A 21252-nucleotide genomic window follows, 5' to 3' on the forward strand; every position below is an offset into this window, starting at 1 on the left:
CTGGATACTCAAATGCAGAAAAGTACAGTCAGATTAATCCTGTGTACCCAAGGCTAGTAGACATTCAGGGGCCCAGGGCAGAAACCGAGGAGGGGGCCCAAAAGCTGGCCTTCAGCCTATGTCTCCTTTAACTTGAGGAAGGTTTTGGGTCCCCTATAGTATGGGGGCCCAGGGCAACTGCCCTATTTGCCACCACTTCACGAAAGCCCTGTGTGTACCAGGTCACTTTACATGACTACTGCTACTAGGGGAGAGACAAAAGTAGAGAAATAAATGACAGCCAATGCTCCAGATGTAGTTGAATTTAAAGGAAACATTACAAAGGAACTTACTCAGCTCCTTCACACAATCGTTTACAAGCTGTTGCTCCTTCTCTTCATAGGTGATGGTTTCTGTCTGCAGATGGCATGCCTGTTGGAAAGTCCAAAATTACATGATCCAGGTTAATCTGATTCTATATAAGCCAGCAAATGGGCTTGTGTGTTTGAAATAGTCAGGTTAGTTTTACGGTATCTGTACAATAAAGGAAAACAAATCTCACAGTCAGTAATCACAGAAAAGAAAGTAGATCAGAGAATATGATATAAAATGGCTTTTATTAAAATGAGCCCCATCTTCTGTGATTCACTTTCTTTTCTGCAGGCTAGTGTTACACCATGGTCACAAGGACACACAAAAATACTTAAGCAGCTGTGAATAAATGCCTACAGTTAACAGATCTTTGTAGTGATTTGATCTCTTTATGACCACTAGGTGTCGCCATAAGTCTGTGGCATGGATGATAAACTTTTAGGAATGCAAGAAAGATAGAGAACTGAAGATGTACCATGTCTACTGCTGCACAAACACTGCGCTGGCAAACTAACGCAACATACTTCTGGTATACAAATTAGAAAACAATTATTGATAGACAAGAATTTTAATAATCTCTTTGGATTTAATTACCTTTTTCCAAACTTGAACTCAAGGCTTGTTATAATCCAATACACTATGTAGTTTGTACTCAAGGCAATGAGAGATAAGGTGATTTGTTTAAGGCAGAAATCTTCACTATTTTTCAAGCTGGGGTTAGTTTGTCAAAAAAGCTCAACATAAAAGGCAAGATCATCAGACACTCTGTCCATCTTCACCATCCTGTCTCCACCTCTATGCCCTTCAAGCTGGCTCACTCCCCTATACTTTCTCTGGAGATCTGTTTGTGGTGCCACCTTTTGAACAGCTATTGTTTCCTTCCAGCACCACACACTTGCAATAAGTATAAACTACAGAATTCCATAGATTACCATCAGGCTCATTTTCAAAAGAGATAGACGTCCAAAAAGTGACATGTCAGCATTTCGACGTTTATCTCACAGAAACGTCCACATCAGTATTATTGACACCTCTTTTTGGACGTCTTTCTCTGGAGTTTATCAGAAGGACATCCAAATCTCAAGGGGGCGTGCCAAGGGCATGTTTAAGGCTGGACTTGGGCATTCCTAAGACATGGAACAAAACAAAGACATCCAAGACCAAAACTTAAGACGTTTTGAGCTAGACCTGTTTTTATACCAAATAGTTGCAGTGGGAATTGAGCCCACTTCCCCAGGATCAAAGCCTGCTGCACTAACCACTAAGCTACTCCTCTGCTCCACACAAGAGGTGCCCCAAATGATCAGATGACTGCTGGAGGGACTCGGGGATCACCTACCCTTACTCGCCTAAATCACAAAACATTTTTCCAAACAACACTTTCAAAAGGAAAAGATAGACTTATTTTTTTTGTAGAAAATGACCTTTCCTGTTCTGATTTTGGATGTTTTACAAAAAACGTCCAAATTCAGACTTAGATGTTATATCCAAAAGTGCCCCTTGTGCGTTTGACTTGCCCAAAGTCACAAGGAGCAGCAGTGAAAATTGAACCCATATTGCCAGGATCAAAGCCCACTGCATTAACCATTAAGCCACTCCTCCTCTGTTTTGGACATCTTGCATTTGGACGTCCTTTTGTTCGAAAATGGACCTCCAAAAAAGGATGTCCAAATCCCAAATGTCCAAATCACAGGACATCCATAGTATTTTCGAACACAAAAGATAGACGTCCATCTTTTTCGAAAATGACCTTCTTTCCTGTTCGGAATTTGGACGTCTTTGTAAAAACGTCCAAATTCTGATTTAGACGTTTCTTTTGAAAATGCCCCTCCATGTAACTTTGTAAGTCTAAGTGCTTTGAAAATGCACCTCCACGTGGCACAGGTATCACAGTTTCTATACTGCGCTATCAAACTTTCTAGGCAGTTTAGAATTTTCACATACACAATAAAAACAGATCAACTTGCTCTTCCAGCAAAACAAACAAAAATCACAGATAGCAAACATCTCTAAGCCTCCAGATCAGTACCAAAGGCCTCCCTAAAAAGGAATGCCTTTAAACATTTTCTAAACTGACTATACATCTTCAACAGGCGAATTTGATCTGGGAGCTGATTCCACAGCCTCGCTCCTTCCACATAAAACATTCTCAATCTATGATCTTCCAATCGTATATACAGTAACAATTTGTTATTAGCGCGAAGGGACCTTTATGGACAATAAATTCATAATAGAATAACCAAACTGACAGGAGCCTCATTGTTCAGATAGTTATAAGCTAGTGTCAGAATCTTAAATTGTGAGCATCATGGTCACTATTCTTGCTAAAGCACTGAGGATGCAACAGGGTCCTTGAAGCATTACAGTAGTCAAATAGTGGAGTGATATGAGCAAAGAAAACAGACCTAAAGTTATCCTCTGACAAACTGGCCCTTAATCTACTCAAAAGCTTAATTTTAAAGAAAATTTGTCTGACCAGGCTCCAAACATGGCCTGAAAAAGACAGAAGAGTCCCTGAGTAACCCAAGATATTTCATTTCTTGTTTAATGTCAATCATTAAGCCTCCTAAATTGATTTGTACAGGAAAAAATAAATCAGATCTGACAAAATCATTATTTGAGTCTTAGCCATATTAAGTTTTAATCTATTGGCCAGCATACAGCTCTTCACTGTTGACAAAAAAAAAAAAAAAAAAAGACGCGGGCAATAAAATGCCTCTGTAACAGAATTCTCAATAGGAAAAAAAGAACTGGATGTTGTCGGAATAAAGCCGGTAGGAAACTCCCAAACCTTTTAGAAGTTTACATAAAGATAACATATAGATGTGAAACAAAGCAGGCGAAAGATCCAAACCCAGGGCACTCCTGAATGAATTTCTAGCCAACTAGATGTAGTCTGATTAGTTTATACTTGAAAAAAAATCAATTACTCAAAAAGGAGCCAAACCAATACAGAACCCTACCCCCCACTTCCAAATCTTCTAGGCGTCCCAGCAGCAATCCATGACAAAGTATCAAAAGCCGCTGAGATGTCGAGTCACCATAATGTAGCTCAAGCCCCTATCAAATCCAGCCCTAATACTGTCACACACTATGGTAAGCAATGTTTCTATGGAGAACTTTGGATGAAATCCAAACTGAAAATCATCCAAGATTTGATACTGGTCTTTAATTTCCCACCATAGAATTAACTAAATAAACATCCTTTAATAAATTTTTCTGGAACACCACCTTCTTCAAAAGATTTATTAACCAATTGTGTCAAAAATGGAGAACTATTTTTTTTAAAAGCTTTTACCATTTTAGTTTAACATACATCCAAAGCATTTGTGGAATCATTAACCACTTTCCCTACAGTCACTGGAGAAAAATCACACCATCTTAATTGTTCTATATCAATCCTTTCTACTTTAGGAAGAGGATAGGCCAGAAAAGAGACTCTGACCTCTTCAACATTTTAAAAGAAAACATCTGGAAATTGCTGACTTGAAATTAAATTATCCATAGATTCTCTCTTCTGATCTAACTCAGCAAAATTATTCACTGTCTTAAATAACTCCCTAGGAGTTGAATCTGCCTCTTTAATTTTCTTATTATAGAAAGATTTCTTTTCCAATAACGTTTTCCTCTGATAGACCGCTAAAGAATTCTTATACTCTGAGTATAATAATCAGGAAATTTCCTCCACTTTCGTTCAACCTTTCTTAACTCCTGTTTCATCTTAATCAATTCTTCTGAAAATCAGGGGGCTACATAGAGTCTATGAAATGATTTCTTCTCTAAAAGAGAAGTCCTTCTATTTTTCATTACATCCACAACAAACAAATCCTCCTTAAGGTCCACTATTTCCATCTGTGCAAATCTAGGCAGGAGGAGAAATGGAGATCCTGCCTAGGTTTGCATGGATGGAGATATTTATCTCCCAGCCAGTGCTGATTCAGCTGGATCAGTTGTAGTGGGCAGTCAGTAAACAATTTCCAGACCTTTGTAGTTTAAATCTATCCTCGTTCTCGGCTTGCATTCTCTCTCTTCATCCTACTTTTTTAAAATTTATTTTTCTTTCTTTTCATTTTCCTCCATGCGTGTTTCTATTTAAATATGCAGGTGATCTCTGCCTCTCCACAGCTTGTTGCCTTCTCTCACCTCCTCCTAGTGTCACTACTTTTGCCATTTTCATCAGTCTCCTCACCTCTTCATGTCTCTTTTCGCCACCACGATCTCACAACCCTTTTCTCACCTTTCTTCTTCTACCAGTCCCCTTCACTTGCCTCAACTGCTCCTTCTCTCTCAAAACCTTTTTGCCAAACCCCACATCCTCTTCTCTAACATAGCTTATACCCCCTCTCCCAGCTCCTCTGCCTCTCTCCAAGCTTGAATTCCCTTATTTCCTCTTCATTCTCTCTCACAACCCATGTCTTTCTCTTCCAGTTCTCATAGTGTGTGCTTACTCTTCCCTCTCTCTCACGGACATCTATCCTCTCTCCACCCCTTCTCATCAGTTCTTTCCCTCATCTCCCAGCCATAAATCCCCCTTTTAATTCCTTTGGCAGACCCTCACAACAATATGATACTTTCTTGTCAGTACCATCTTTTCCTGCTAGCCTGCTCTTTCTCCCTGTACCTCTTCCACCTCTGCCCTCTCTCAGCTCCTTCACTTTCCTCGTATCTCTATCAGCAGTTCACCCTCTCTCTATGGCAGATCAAAGCCAGAAAACTTGTCTGTCCTACACTGCAGCTGCTGTCTCATCCCCCTGCAGTTCATTGGTCAGTCATTCCTTAGCCAGCCAATAGGCTGCAAGAGGAGGCAGGAGCAGCAGAAGGAAGAGAAATACTGCAGTGCCTACAGTATGACGTTCTCAGCTCTTCACCCCAGATGAGGGACTATCGAGCCACAGCCAGTGCTTGTGTGCATTTTTCACCTCTGATCGAAGCACAATATTCTCATCTTCAAGGTCCTTCAATTTCTTCTGGAGAGAATCAAAGTGGAAATAGTTTTGGACTGAGGAGTTGGACTCATTCCTCTTCAACCTGGCAAAATAAAAACATTCACAAAATACTGTACATTGCATATAATAACAGAAAAAGATAGAAAAGAAGTCTTCTACTGTACACCTCTGACACCTAAGTGCCCTCTGCTCATGTCTCAATATCACAAGACCTGAACATAGACAGAGGGGTCACCAATAGCAAAACATATAGTTTTAGGATATAGAAATAAATAAAAACAAAACAAATAAGACATGAAAGCCAGTGTGTAGGCCGGTGTTCTTCACCGTAAGATCCAAAAGCCAGCAGTGGCCCCTCTTGACCCTATATGTGGCTGCCCAACTCTCTTCCTTAATATATGTCCTCCATCGCCTTCTCTGAAGATTTGCTAGTGATCAAAAACAACACAGATGAAACCTAAAGTCCAAGCACAACAAAAAAACAGCAAAGGCAACAAAAAGGAATCCAAATGATGAACGTGTAAAGATGTGATGCTAGTACTGATGTTCAATACCAGTATACACAGGATCGTTTTCCTCAGCGTCTCTTTGAGAGAGGCATTGTTTTTATCTGCCAAACTGTTTGTATCCCTGATGAATGTGTATGAGCATGTTTTTGATGACATTGGTTTATTGTGAGATGAGGTTTTAAAATCAGACTCCTGATGAAGAATTTTTTAGCCAAAAGATGAATTTGTGTTGAGTTGCTCCCTGAACATAATAAAGCATCACATCTTTACAGGTTCATCATTTGGACTCCTTTTTGTTGCCTTTGCTGTTGGGTTTGTTAGTGATACCATCTGTAGAACAGCTGCTCTGGGTTGTTTTTTTTTTTTCCTGCACTCTGCCGCTTCCAGATATTTTGAGCTACATACCTATTCTCAGGAGACTGAGAACAGTACAGTAGTTCAGGCAGTGTATGGTTCAAACTTACAGGGAGCCTACTACTACTACTATAAATCACTTCTATAGCGCTACCAGTCATACGCAGCGCTTTACAATATCTACTGCCAAAACAAAACAGAACTGCTGTTCCAGAGGTGGAAATAGCAGCAAACCTCCAGAGAAAATGGGGGAGAACAGAGCTTAAAATTGGGGAGGAGCTGGTTTGGAGGAGATGGGGGAAGACAGGATGAGGTAAGCTGACTGGTGGGAGAGGCAGGTGGGAATTAGGAATGGCTAGGATGGGGTTAGAGGAATGTGTGCACTAGGAAAAGAGTATGTGTTGGGGGAATGTTGGTCTTGGGGAGATAAGTGTATTGAGGTAAAAAAAAACAAAAAAAACTGAAGAAGTGTATGTGTGTGGGGCCCACGGGCAGCGGGAGAGAAAGAAAGAGTGAGGAGAGATAAGCTAAGGTGGAAAGTATATGTGCAGGAGACAACCTGGTTTCCTCCTGTATTATGTCCTGTGCTTTGAGGAAGCACACTAGCAGAGAAGCAACATAGCCATAAGAAATTATCACTTATGTTCACTGAACACTGCAAAGCTGACACTCCTTTACCATTTCTCAACATCTCACATACCATATCTTTCAAAGATTAGTTATCAACTATTTTCTATTCTAACAACTCATATATGCATCTCAGTCACAAAGAAGACTGCATTTATTTCAAACTGCAGCCTGCAGTGAAAGAAGCCCCCGCAAACTGCAAATAAGCAACATGAAAAGCTGATGAATTAAGGAACCTTATCCGAGATCAATAGCTTTGTGGCAATGCCCTATCACAGAAAAGGTAAGATGGGCTCTGACCTAAAAGGGGCAAAGGGAGAGGAAAGACAGCCCTATACATAGGAAGGGTAACTCATGCTGGCTTTCCAGGAAACACAGAACTTCATTTCTGAGACTCCCCTACAGCCTTGAGGAGGGTACCTGCCTTAAAAAATATCAGAAGATGGAAAAAGGATGGATGAGAAATTGATCTGAAAATCTGGTTAAAACCCCCAAATCATTGGGGCTCTTTTAAAAAGCTGCATCAAGCACTAATGTGTGCTTACCACGGGGCTTGCGCACGTTACTCACGTGCTAGAAAAATGCAATTTATTTTTTAGATCTGCAGATGAAAAGTGGGCATGTGCTAACAGTTAGTGCATGGGCATTGCCACATGCTAACCAATTAGCGCAGGTTTAGCGCATAAGTCCCTACTGCCTATGAAATAGGTGATGGTAGGGGCCCATGTGTTAATGGGAAAATCAGCGCGTAGCCATTGATATAAAAAAAAAAAATCTGAAATATCAGCCGTTTTACTCCAATGGTAAAATGACTTTAGCGCGTGGGAATGACCTGTGTAAGGGCGTGCTAAGGCCAGTTTGTAACCGCTGTTTGGTAAAAGGGCCCCTGTAGTGGGGTAACCTACAGAAAATCTCTTCCCCAACACATTCTAAACACTCAATATCCAGTTACCTCCTTTCTATTGACAGCTCTTGAATCTTTCACCTATGTCTTCCAGAAAGGCATTTGCTTTTTTTTTTTTTTTTTTTGTTTGTTTGTTTTGTACTGCTAGCCCCATCATTCAAAGCACCTGGTCTAAACCAAGAATTGAGCTTTGTGTGTCCTCATCTCCCCAGAGTTCCTGTGACAGAACTGGTCTGCACAAGCAGCTTTGGGCTACCAGTCACTTCCTCTGAGTTGTTTCTTTTGGAAGTGAAAACTATCCTTTCTGACAGGAAATGAATATCTCCTCAAGGGCTTCAGTGCCATCATTACAGCAGCCGTAGTAAAACAATGGAGAGCTCTACTAACCACTGGTCACCGCATCTCAAAAAAGATATAGTGGAACTAAAAAAAGGTACAGAGAAGGGCAATGAAAATGATAAAGGGGATTGGACAACTTCCCTATGAGGAAAGGCTAAAGTGGCTAGGGCTTTTTAGCTTGGAGAAAAGATGGCCGAGGGAAGATATGATAGAGGTCTATAAAATAATGAGTGGAGTGGAACGAGTAGATGCAAATCACTTGTTTACTCTTTCCAAAAATAGTAGAACTAGGGGGCACACAAAGAAGCATCAAAGTAGTAAATTTAAAACAAATCAAAGAAAATATTTCTTCACTCAACGTGTAATTAAACTCTGGAATTCATTGCCAGAGAATGTAGTAAAAGCAAGTAGCTTAGCAGGGTTTAAAAAAAGGTTTGGATGGCTTCCTAAAGGAAAAGTCCATAGACCATTATTAAAATGGACTTAGGGAAAATCCACTGCTTATAGCAACATTAAAATATATTGTACTGTTTTGGGATCTTGCTAGGTACTTGTGACCTGAATTGACCACTGTTGGAAACAGGATGCTGGGCTTGATGGACTTCCGGTCTGTCCCAGTATGACAATACTTATGTACTTATGCATACCAATACAGGAGCTCGAGGGTTACCAAAATATGGTCTGGAAAACGTATAATGCTTTATAAATCTGGATAGCATAACAGTTAAAATTTTATTTTTCCAGAACTAACTTTGAAACCTAATAAAAATAGCATCAGCAAATTTTGGGATGTATTGGCTCCAGTTGAACCAACATAGAGCACATATGGACAAGGAAGCTGCTCTCTGAAACTCAGAGCTTCCAAGGGGTGGGAGAAGTAGACATGCACAGCACTACTAGGGTACAGAAGGATTTTTGTAGGTGTCCAGCACTGCTTGTCCCACTACGAGATAACAGGATGCAGGGAAAATGAGGTTAGAGATAGGAAGGAGAAGCAGGGGAATGAAAGAAATGGGGAGTCAGGAAACTCAGAGGATGACATGACTGGATACAGAGAGGTTGTGGTAGAAAAGGGGATAAGTATTAAAACTCCTGCCCATCCTTCCACTCACTTTTACCTACCCTATCCCAAATAGGTAATATAGGTAAACATATTTAGATTTTTTAGAAAAATTGCTAAAACCAATTTGTAAATAGGAAAAGCATTTAGGAGGTGCTGTCTCCAAGGATTGAGATTGGTCATGAGGTAGCACACTGCTTTCACCAATCCAGCCACTAGTGTCAGATAGTAGCTTCAACATTTTGTAAGTTTCTTTCTAGAGATAAACACCCCCACTGGTGCCCATCTGAATAAGAAGTACAGAGTAAAGAGGCCAACTGGTTTTGCTGCCTTACGGCGTTGAGCAGATGGATTCGGGCTCGCTTTCTTCAGCAGCACTGGTGTAGAACTGAAGCAACTCATCCTTCATGGAAAGCTCATGACGCAACTGGGACACCTGCGCAAATACAAACAACACAGTCACATTCAGCACCAAGGCCACCAGTTCCTGCTCTCTTCTGTGGCCTAGCAAGCACAGCATCAAAAAACCTAGGTACCTAACTAAGAGTCCCTTTTACTAAGCCACATAAGCATCTATGCGTGCCAAAATGGAGTTACTGTATGGCTACCGCATGGCTCTTGCGGTAATTCCATTTTTGGCACGTGGCCGATACACGTGTCTGAAAAATTATTTTTATTTTCTGCCGCGCATATCAGACACGCGCCAAGTGGCATTTGACGTGCGTAGATCATTGCCACCCGGTTACCTTACGAGACTTTACCACTTGGTCAATGGCTGGCGGTAAGGTCTCAGACCCAAAATGGACGTGCAGCAATTTTCATTTTGTCACATGTCCATTTCCGGCAAAAATTTTAAAAAGGCCTTTTTTACAGGTGCGGTGAAAAATGATTCTGCGCACGCCCAAAACTGGCAGGACATTTTTTTAGCGCACCTTAGTAAAAGGACCCCTCAAAGAGCTAGGTGCCTAGATCTGGCAAACTGAATATTTTCTAGGAGTATCTAAATTTAAAACACCTAAAAAGTTGGAGGGCAAGGTTAGGGAAATGAAGCTAAGAGTTCAAGCTGATCAGGTGAACAGCAGGCCTCTGTTATAGGCACTTCTTTGCAATGAGCTCACACATCTGTCTGAAAATAGGGGCCTAATTTACTTTCACATATTAAACTCTGTAAACATCATTTGTGAATGTTGTATGAGTTTCTCAGTCAGAACCTTCATCAGCAGCAATGTAATGCAGGAAACCCACCACTCACGACAATCCCAAAGTTTCAGAAGCACTAATCTTATTACACAAGCACCACTTTCACATAATTTAATGCAGGACAAACAAAACATTACAGACTTAATATTCAAAAGGGTTTAACCAGCCAGGAGAGGCTCCTGCCTCAATAAGTCCTACTGAGCTGGCTGCCCCCCCCCCCCCCTCCCACACTGATATTTAGCACCTCGTAACCGAGTACTGCCCAACCAGCTATGTGCAAACCCACTAGCCAAGGTGTGGTCCATGGGCGGAGTTTGGGCAGAGCTGCCACTTAACCGATTAGCAGCAATGTTCAGTTCACTAGATGCTTAAGTAAGCGGATACAGTTAAGACAGGAAAAAGGCTGTCCCATCTTTATCTGCTAAGCAAACACTGGTCTAAATATCGACCAGTGCCCAGTTAACATCTAGATGATCACATGGCCTGGCATTGAATATCCAGGGTTAATACTGCCCATGGCAGTCAGCGGCTTAAAAACCACTGAGCCAAATAAATGAGGGAACTCTATTTTTTACAGCTTTATTCCCCATTGCAATATGGTGTTTTACAACAATCTATAAACTGGAGGTAGACAGTAGCAACAACAAACAGATGTTAATGATGTTGCAACAGAGCAAGAGAACATGAGAACAACTGAAGAAAAGGTGGGAGAAACAGACTTCTCAGTTTGGATTTGGGAGGTAGAGTGACAGGGTATGCTGTCTGACAAGAGACATACATTTTAAAGGAATGGAGCAAGGAGAGAAAACAATCAGAAGGAGCTGGGGGAGAAGGGTCCACTTAGTAGGACAAAATGACTACAGCAATTTATGCATTATCTATCTTCAGAAAATGATACTGTATAAGTACAAAGGCCCTGATGCTCAGAAGTAAATGCAGGTGCTAAAGGCCAGCAACGCTGGACTAGTGCTAGCATTTACCAGTGTACAATGCACAGAAGTCCTTACTGCAGGAAAGAAGAAGCTCGCAAAAGAACAGAGCAAATAGGATGCTAATGTAGTCAAACGGATGCAAACAGGGGCATTTCCTATTTCCTCTGATGATCAGAGAACAGAACTAATCACAAGGGTGGCCTTACCACTCAAAACCTTATGCCAGCTCAGAGATGACATTAGGTGACTGGACAGCAGCAAACCAGCAGCTTGTCAGAAGCAGAAGATAGGGAGTAGGTAGGGGATCTGCCAGACATGGACCGAAGTTCAATGAGTGTCGGCTCACTCGCTTCCTCCTTGGGGAAACTTTCCTTCCTGTTCTCTTTCACTCCTGTTCGCTGTTTCTCTGCCATCCTGTTTGCTGTTTCTCTTCCAGGCCAGGGATGGGGAGGGATAGTAAATCTTACCCCAGTCAGGAGGGGACTTCTTCCTCTACAGCCAGACTAGATCTCAACCTTCTGTGCGAGAAGGCGGCGAGAGTAGCACTTTCTGGAGGAATTTTAAAAGTGGTTCACATCCACCTCTTTCCCCTGGCCAGGGCTCCCTGCTCCCCAATTTGACTGCGCATGAGCACAAGAGCTGTGCTTATTACCAGTCAGGTTTTGAGGATATCCACAATGAACATGCATGAACTTGATTTGCATACACTGCCTCCATTATATGCAAATCTCTTTCATGTATATTCATTGTGGATATCCTCAAAACCTGACTTGACTGGCAAGGGGTACTCCAGGACCAGACTTAAACAACGCATTAGGGAGCTGTTTTGCCATGCTATTCTGGCATTATTTTTCTGGCGCTGTTCTGTACAGTGCAGGAGTTTTGAACAGAATAATTACAGCACAGTAGGTACCCATCAACCACCAGGGGGAGGTGTTCTAAACCTAAAAGGCAGAGCAATGGCTTACAAGTACACACTTCATAATCCACAGCATTTATACCATGGGTAGCAACAACCTTGTTAATTTTACAATGGCATTTCATTTGTTTGGTTTTAAATTTCCTTTAAAAACAATAAACCGCTGGTGTTTCCACTGTAAGTCATTTCTCTTATGGTTGTACAAGATGTTTGCTTATTTTCATTGCAAGTTTTTTTGTTTTTAATAAACCAAACATTTTCAATAAAACAAAAAACTCTGGGGTAAAGTTCTTTGTATGGAAAACAGAATTCAAGCTGTTACTAACTTAACCTATGACAGTGTGCCAAATTTCTGAAAATTTGATTTGGTGATTTTTAAGAGACAAAGGGCATGTGTTTTGGGGTGGAGGAGAAGAAATCTGTAAATATTTCATTAAGACCTTTTTGCAATATAAAACTATGGGCATACAAAATACCCTGTCAAGGAAGTGTGACGTTTTGAAAAGCAGTAACAGCATTGGAAGGCAGAACAGGATGATAGCATGCTTAGGCACTCTGTCACCATGAAGTCTAAAAGTGGAAAAAGAAATGCTTCCCTTGTGGCTGGGATGTTCATATTGCCAATAGGATTGCTGTGGACAGAGTTTAACATTTATATTTATTTATTTGTTACATTTGTATCCCACATCAATAATATGATGGTACTGCAGTGAAATTCAATAGCAATGCCATGAGAAATAATTTAAGACTCCCACTGTGTGACAAGGGAAAATTAGGTTCTTACCTTGGTAATTTTCTTTCCTTTAGTCATAGCAGATGAAGCCATTACGTATGGGTTATGTCCATCAACCAGCAGGAGAGATAGAGAGCACTCAAACTTTCACAGTGCCCTCTTGGCCAGCTAGCTCCACTGCCTCTTCAGTATTTGAAGCTTCCAAAGCAGTATGGCAAACCGCAATGGGAATCACAAGAGCTTTCCTCACAGCGAACGATGGCCCATCACAAGGGCATGAACTCATAAAGGAGGGGATGCACATCCTCCTGGAGGGAATAAACTCATCCTCCTTATTGTATAAGTGGAGGGGAACACACGCGCCTCCTGGAGGGAATCACACATCCTCCCAACACACTGGAGGGAATGAACTCATCCTCCTATTCATAGAACTGGAGGGGAACACACGCGCCTCCTGGAGAGAATCAACACATCCTCCAAAAAAAACATGCTGGAGGGAATGAACACATCCTCCTAAATTTAAACTGAACATGAATCCTGAAGATTGTTTTCCAACTTTCTCCCAAGGAAGGAACTTCAGGAAATTAGAACAGAACCTGAAAAACAGATTCACAGCATACAGACAATCATACAGGGAGGGCTCATGGCTTCATCTGCTATGACTAAAGGAAAGAAAATTACCAAGGTAAGAACCTAATTTTTCCTTCCTTGTCATCAAGCAGATGAAGCCATTACGTATGGGATGTAACAAAGCAATCCCTAGATAGGGTGGGAACAAGCCACACCACGCGCTAGCACTTGTGCACCAAAACGCGCATCCCTCCTGGCAGCCACATCCAGCCTGTAATGTCGGGCAAAGGAGAGCTTAGAAGCCCATGTTGCCGCACTGCATATCTCTTGAAGAGAGAGTGCTCCAGTTTCAGCCCAAGAGGAAGAAATCGCTCTAGTAGAATGTGCCTTAAAGGCTACAGGCGGAACCCTGCCTGCCAGCAGATAAGCTGAAAAGATAGTTTCTTTGAGCCAGCGGGCAATAGTGGCTTTAGACGCTGGAGACCCTCTGCGAGAACCGGATAGCAAAACAAACAGATGATCAGAAGTCCTGAAAGAGTTAGTAACTCACAGATACTGCAGCAGAGTCCTGCGCACATCCAAAAGGTGCAGCTGCCCAAAAGATTCTGGAAACTCTTCCTCTGAAAAAGAGGGCAAGAAAATAGGCTGGTTTAAGTGAAAGGCTGAAACCACCTTAGGCATAAAGGAAGGCACGGTCCGAACCGTGACTCCGGACTCTGAAAATTGCAGAAATGGGTCTCTACAGGACAGCGCCTGGAGCTCAGACACCCGTCTCGCCGAGGTAATGGCCACCAGAAAAACGGCCTTTAGTGTCAAGTCTTTCTCCGATGCTCGCCGAAGCGGCTCAAAAGGAGATGCCTGCAGGGTTTTCAAAACTAGCCCCAGGTTCCAAGCTGGACAGGGTGCTCGCACTGGAGGTCGGAGCCGAAGCACCCCTCTAAGAAACCGTGCCACATCTGGGTGAGCAGCCAAAGACACGCCTTCCACCTTACCACGAAGGGAGGCCAATGCTGCCACCTGCACCCGCAGGGAATTATAGGCCAAGCCTTTTTGTACACCTTCCTGCAGAAAGTCCAGAATCGGCGAGACAGGAGCCCGCATTGGAACAATGGCTCTGGAAGCACACCAAGACTCAAACAGGCACCAAATCCTGGCATAAGCCACGGAAGTGGACCACTTGCGGGCTTGCAGGAGAGTGGAAATAACTTTTATCCCTCAATTGCGCCCTCTCAATAGCCATGCCGTAAGACCAAAGCGGCCGGCGTCCTCCATGGCTACCGGTCCCTGAGTCAACAGGTTCGGTACCAGAGGTAACAGCAGAGGAGCCTCCAGGAGCATCTGTCGGAGGTCTGCATACCAAGGTCTCCTTGGCCAATCCGGGGCGATGAGGACCACTTCTCCTGGGTGCAGCCGAATCCGCAAGAGCAGACGCCCTATCAAGGGCCATGGGGGAAACACATAAAGTAGACCCGGAGGCCAGGGTTGAGCCAAGGCATCCAACCCCGCCGAGCGAGGATCTCTCCGTCTGCTGAAGAAGCACGGGACTTTGGTATTGGCACTTGTCGCCATTAGATCCATCACGGGCTTGCCCCATTTGGCACAGATCTGTAGGAATACTTCATCTGCCAGATTCCATTCTGCTGGATCGATCTGATGCCTGCTCAGATAATCGGCCTGCACATTGCTCTGACCTGCAATATGAGCTGCCGACAGACACTGAAAATGCAGCTCGGCCCAGTGGCAAATCAGTTCGGCCTGCGTGGCTAGTGCTCTGCACCTTGTTCCGCCTTGTCGATTTATATAGGCCACCGTTGTCGTGTTGTCCGACATCACTCTGACAGCCAATCCTTCCAGGGTCACTTGACAGGCCAGAAGCGCCTGAAACACCGCTTTCAACTCTAGGCGGTTGATGGACCACTCCAACTCCTCGGGTGTCCATAGACCCTGGGCATGCTTCCCCTTGCAGTGTGCGCCCCAGCCCTTCAGGCTGGCATCTGTTACCACTAGGCACCAAACGGGGAGCGTCAGCAACATTCCTCGCCGCAGCATGCTGTCCGAGAGCCACCACTCCATGCTGAGACGGGCCGCAGGGAGCCAAGTAAGTCTGCATTGGTAATCCTGAGAAATAGGAGACCATCTCCGGAGTAGGGAATACTGTAGAGGTCTCAGGTGCGCTCTCGCCCAGGGAACCACTTCCATCGTGGCTGTCATCGATCCCAGCAGCTGGACAATGTCCCAAGCTCGCGGGTGGGGCATCCTCAGGAGCAGACGGACCTGATTCTGAAGCTTGCACCGCCTTAGCTCAGGTAGGAACACATAGCCCAAGACTGTGTCGAACCTGGCCCCCAAAAACTCTAGAGATTGTGAAGGGGACAGGTGACTTTTGGCCATATTGACGACCCAGCCTAGAGATTGCAGTACTGAGACCACTCTGGCTGTAGCTTGTAAGCTCTCTGTTGCAGAGTCTGCTCTGATGAGCCAGTCGTCTAGGTATGGGTGAACCCTGATACCTTCTCGCCTGAGAAAAGCAGCTACTACCACCATTACCTTCGAAAAGGTTCGGGGAGCTGTGGCGAGGCCAAAAGGCAAGGCCCTGAACTGGAAATGTTTTCCCAACATCGCAAACCTCAGAAACGTCTGGTGCGGGGGCCAAATCGGTATGTGCAAGTAAGCTTCTTTCAGGTCTAGAGACGTGAGAAACTCTCCTGGCTGAACCGCCGCAATGACGGAGCGCAGGGATTCCATGTGGAAATGCCGCACTCTCAGGGACTTGTTCACTTCTTTTAAGTCCAGAATAGGGCGAAAGGACCCACCTTTTCGCGGCACCACAAAGTAGATGGAGTATCGCCCGCAGCCTTGCTCAGCGGGAGGCACCAGGGTCACTGCCCCTAACTGAATCAGACCTTGTAAAGTCTCCTCCACCGCCGCCCGTTTGACGGCAGAACCGCATCGGGACTCCACAAACACGTCTCTTACTGGGGCGTTGAATTCTATTCTGTATCCATCTCTGATCAGGTCCAGAACCCACTGATCTGAGGAAATCTTGGCCCACTCCTCGACAAAGAGGGAAAGCCGTCCTCCGATGACAGGCATCGAGGAGAGGGCCGGCGCACCATCATTGAGAGGGTCGCCCCTGAACTCCTGGTCTTGAGCCACCGGCTGCGGAACGCTTGTCCGAGCGAAAGGAGTTCCTCTGCTGACCACGGGCACGTGAAGTGAACCCAGCAGAACGCCCCGGGCGGTACCTTCTAGCTTCACGGAAGCGAGGTCTGTACGAGGAGTGGACCGCCTGGCCCTTAGAGGAAGGCCTCTGCCTATCTTTGGGCAAGCGCTGGGGTTTTGGATCACCCAGGCCTTTCACAATTTTCTCTAACTCCTCACCAAATAGGAGAAGTCCTTGAAAAGGCAACTTCACCAACCTTTGCTTAGAGGCCATGTCCGCTGCCCAGTGTCGTAGCCACAGACGACGGCGAGCCACCACTGCTACTGCCATTTGTTTAGCCGAAGCTCTGACAAGGTCATAAAGGGCATCAGCCAGAAAGGACAAGGCCACCTCCATCCGCGGAGCCACATCCAAGAAGGGCTCCGCTCCATCTCCGGGCTGAGCCACTGCCTGTTGCAGCCAAGCTAGGCAGGCTCTCACACCATAACAGCTGCATGCAGACGCCCGAACAGTGAGACCTGCAATTTCAAAGGACCGTTTCAACGCTGTTTCCAGCCTACGGTCTTGAACGTCCTTCAGGGCAACACCTCCTTGAACAGGGAGGGTACTTCTCTTTGTCACCGCAGTGACTAGGGCATCCACTGTAGGCATTTGAAAACGAGCCATATGTCCCTCACGCAGAGGGTATAACTGCCCCATAGCCCTGAAAACTCTCAAAGGTCCCTCGGGGTCAGCCCACTGAGCCGAAACAAGCTCTAGGATGGAGTCATGCAAAGGGAAGGCCCGAGCAGCTATCTTGGTACAAGCCATCCTGGGATTACCCGAGGAGGCCATGCCACTGTCAGGATCTTCAATCGAGAGGGCCTGCAGGGTATCTGAAATAAGCGCTGGCAGCTCATCACGGTGGAAAATCCTCACCGCGGAGGGATCATCCAGATCCTGTGGTAAATCCGCACCTGACTCTGGTTCCTCAGACCAAGAACGTCTGTCAGAGTTCTCCGAATCCTCACACCCCGACCACGGGGGGGGGAAAAAGGTGCACCACAATCTGAAGGGGAATTAACCCTTCTGCGCTTATCTTTAGGCCAAGCATCCGGGAAAAAAGCCTCACTGGGCAGTCCCAGGCCAGAATCCATCGGGGGGGGGGGGGGGGGGGGGGCAATCAGAGGAGCCTCAGGCGACCCTTGAGGAAAGGCTCTTTTCATCATGTATGCTTTATGCAGCAAAAGCACAAAATCCGGGGAGAAAATCTCAACCTGGGCACCCAAATCCTGTCCGGTGCTAGCCACTCCTGAAATAACCTCATCTCGAGGTGCCCCACCCGGCTCAGGTCTCCCCGTGTCCACGGAGGCCGCGCCATGCGGTGTAAGCAAAATGGCGCCCGCTGCCAGCTCAGAGCGGGAAGAAACATCGCTCGCCATGCTCAGGGCCGGCTCCTACGCCAATACAGCACGATTTACAGAGCCCTGCTGCTGATTTGCGCTTGCCACAAGTGGAACAGCGCTTTACATTGTCCGCAGCCATCGCCAAAAAACGGCGGTAAAATCCAAAATGGCGGTTCGTGCCAAAATCGCCCCGATCGCGGGCCCACCCCAGAGGAGTTGGAAAACACTCTTACCTCAAAGGATCTAGTGTACAACTACGATCCTGCTGAAAATCAGGTCAAAAAACCTCTGTTCCAGCGTCTCTGCGTTTAAAAACGCGACACAACTTTTTTTTTTTTAAGCTGTGAGGAAAGCAGAGGTATTGAAGACTCCGGAGGCTCAGATGAGTGGGAAAGGCAGGGAAAGGGCGAACCTATATGCCTGCATCCACTGTTGGTGGGTAAGGACAGGGAAAGCAAGGCAATATGTCCACATCCACAGAGGTATGGGTAAGGCAGGGAAAGGGCTAACCTATGTGCCTTTAAAGTGAAGCTGCTATAGCCTCCAACACACCGGTTAACAACTGGCAAGCCAGGAACCACCTCCCGGCAGATTTTTCTGGAGCTCAAACAAGCTGCAGCCACCCTGCTAAGGGAGATAGAGAATACTGAAGAGGCAGTGGAGCTAGCTGGCCAAGAGGGCACTGTGAAAGTTTGAGTGCTCTCTATCTCCCCTGCTGGTTGATGGACATAACCCATACGTAATGGCTTCATCTGCTTGATGACAAGGAATTTGAGCCAATTCAGCTCTGACTTGGAGAATAAATTAGCCACGCTTGGAAAAACAAGCTACACTTCTGCTTTATATGGCTACTGTCTCTTTCTCTTTCCAAAACTGATGGAAAGATGTAAAAGATTTGTCTAGCGATCTTCAGAAAACTGATGCATTGCAACCCTGTGATTCAGTGTAAGAAGGCAGTGCAAATCACACTGCAGTGCTTCAGGAGGGAGAGAGGGGGCAACAGTGGTGTTAAGAATTGAATATATAGAGAAGGGCTCCTAGGATGGGAAAAGCCAAGAGGGGGGGGGGGGGGGGGGATGGGGAGGGAAGGGAAGAGAGGAAAAGTTAAACCTGCTGAGCAAGAAATATTTACATTCACTGGAAGACAAGTAAAAACTGCAAAAATGTGCTGGAGTGGGGGAGGTGGGAGCTCAGGAAGTCCAGAACTAAATGTGAGAAAAAAGAGATGAGGAGGGGGAAAAAAAAGGGAGATAAGAAAGTGGTACAATAAATACAAAAAAGCCAACAAAGTTAGAGGAATACAAATTAGAATAAGAAAGAGTAGAAGTGGTTAAGAAACAGAGAACCTCCCCCCCCCCCCGCCCCCAATTATTTGGGACAAATAAGAAACAAAACTTAAGTCAATAATAGTATGCAAAGTCTGTGGAAAGCAAGTGATGATGTGGAAAGAAAACTATAAACAGGGGAGAAAATCTGGGAGATTTAAAAAATGATGTTCACATATAGGGATAGATTCTATATATGGCACCTGAAAAATTCGCACAGTTAAAAAAAAAATACACCTAAGCATAGTCTCTAAATTGTATAGAATCAGCCTAAATCTCCTTGCGGTATATAGAATACGCCTCTCCATGTGACCACATTTAGTAACGTCAATTTAGGCAATATTTTACTTGGGTAAATCCAGATGCCTAAATTAGGTGCAGAGCCAATGTATTCTATAATAGTACGCATAGATTTTTGAAACACCCCTGACCCGCCCATTCAACACCCATAACCATGCCCCCTTTTCAACTATGCGACTTGGAATTTAGGCACATCTAAATTAATGCAAATTTGATGCTTAACATCCAATTAACAGTGCTGATTAGCTAGTTAACCAATTAAGTTCCACGCACTGTTGTAGAATATGCTTCACGTTCTGCATGGAAATTAAAGCATAATATATAGAATTTTGGGGATAGTGACAGTGTTCGCCCCAGAAATCTCTGCCAGCCCAACGGCATGAGAGTTACCAGGTGGGAACAGGGGAGTACCGTATTGTATTTTGAAAGTTTCTGTTACGTTAATAGGGGGGGGGGGGGCATTCAAAAGGTCCTGGGAAGAACACTGCATTGGAGAGCCAGGAACATTGCTCATGTCTTTTGTGACAAAGATGCCAAACTCTACATTTACAGATTTGCTGATCTACAACATAAACAAAAGCTAAAAAATCATTTCAAGTCTATTTCTTTGCATCTTAAAATTACATTATTAGACTTTCAGTAAAACAGGGCTTGCTGGTCTGTGTCCAGATTGGCCAAGTTACCCATTTCCAGAAAGGAAGCTCTTTGGCCAATCCTGGTTTTCAACGTGCGTCACAGTGCCCGACCCTATTCATTGAATCCAGTGTTACAGGTCTCTTAATGCATCAGAATGAGGTTTCCGAAATCTAAGACTAACCTAAAAGCTCACCCCAGGAACCGGTCAAATTGGCAGCTCTGTACTGTATACTTGTGAAGTCTAGATTTTTTTGTTTGGGGTTAATGATTATTATTTTTTTTTAACCTATGTGACGTTTGCACGAAGAAGCAGGAATGGAGGAAGGAGTTTCAAAACACTTAAGTCTCCAGAGTCTCCTCAGAAATTAAAATCAAGTGTTTCTCTTGTTTTATTCAGATTTTATCTATTATTATAATAACATTTACTGGTACCAATTGTAGAAAAACAGCAAAAACAGAGAATAGAGGAAAGACAATTACCTCTTCCCTGATGTGCTCTACTTGTTCCTCCAAGAATTCGTTTCGCTCGGTTAGAGTTTTATTCTTCTTTAGCAATGACTGGCCAATGCGTGCAGCTAACTCTAGGTCCCGCTCTTTCTGCAGAAGGTAAAGAAAAATAAAAACACATAGATGCTTTCGTTTATCCTGAGAAATCTTGTTTGCCAGCCCCTGACAAAGGAAGAGTGGAGGAGTGGCCTAGTGGTTAGGGTGGTGGACTTTGGTCCTGGGGAACTGAGGAACTGAGTTCGATTCCCACTTCAGGCACAGGCAGCTTCTTGTGACTCCATTGCCCCAAGTACAAATAAGTACCTGTATACAATATGTAAGCTGCATTGAGCCTGCCATGAGTGGGAAAGCACGGGGTACAAATGTAACAAAGAGAAAAGAGTCAAACAGAGCAAACCCCTTAAATTCAGTGATGGACACATTAGAAGGCTTCAGAGTAGGGTGAAAAAAGCTTATGCATCAAGAGTGATAGCCCATGTCCAACACTGAACC

At 44.4% G+C, this 21252-nt stretch overlaps 1 protein-coding gene across 3 annotated transcripts in view; it reads right to left on the bottom strand.

Moving 5' to 3' along the window:
- Positions 1–21252, bottom strand: part of TRAK1 (trafficking kinesin protein 1) — a 140925-nt gene that overhangs the window by 71917 nt on the left and 47756 nt on the right. For all 3 annotated transcript variants that reach the window (XM_030203331.1, XM_030203320.1, XM_030203309.1), the window contains exons 3-6: positions 20734–20850; positions 9426–9526; positions 5271–5379; positions 333–411 (exon numbers count right to left, since the gene is read on the bottom strand). In XM_030203331.1, coding sequence (XP_030059191.1) covers positions 333–411; positions 5271–5379; positions 9426–9526; positions 20734–20850 — 406 coding nt within the window. The remainder of the gene's footprint in view (positions 1–332; positions 412–5270; positions 5380–9425; positions 9527–20733; positions 20851–21252) is intronic.

The sequence above is a fragment of the Microcaecilia unicolor genome, chromosome 1 (assembly GCF_901765095.1).
Source record: "Microcaecilia unicolor chromosome 1, aMicUni1.1, whole genome shotgun sequence".
Classification (NCBI taxonomy): Eukaryota; Metazoa; Chordata; class Amphibia; order Gymnophiona; family Siphonopidae; genus Microcaecilia; species Microcaecilia unicolor.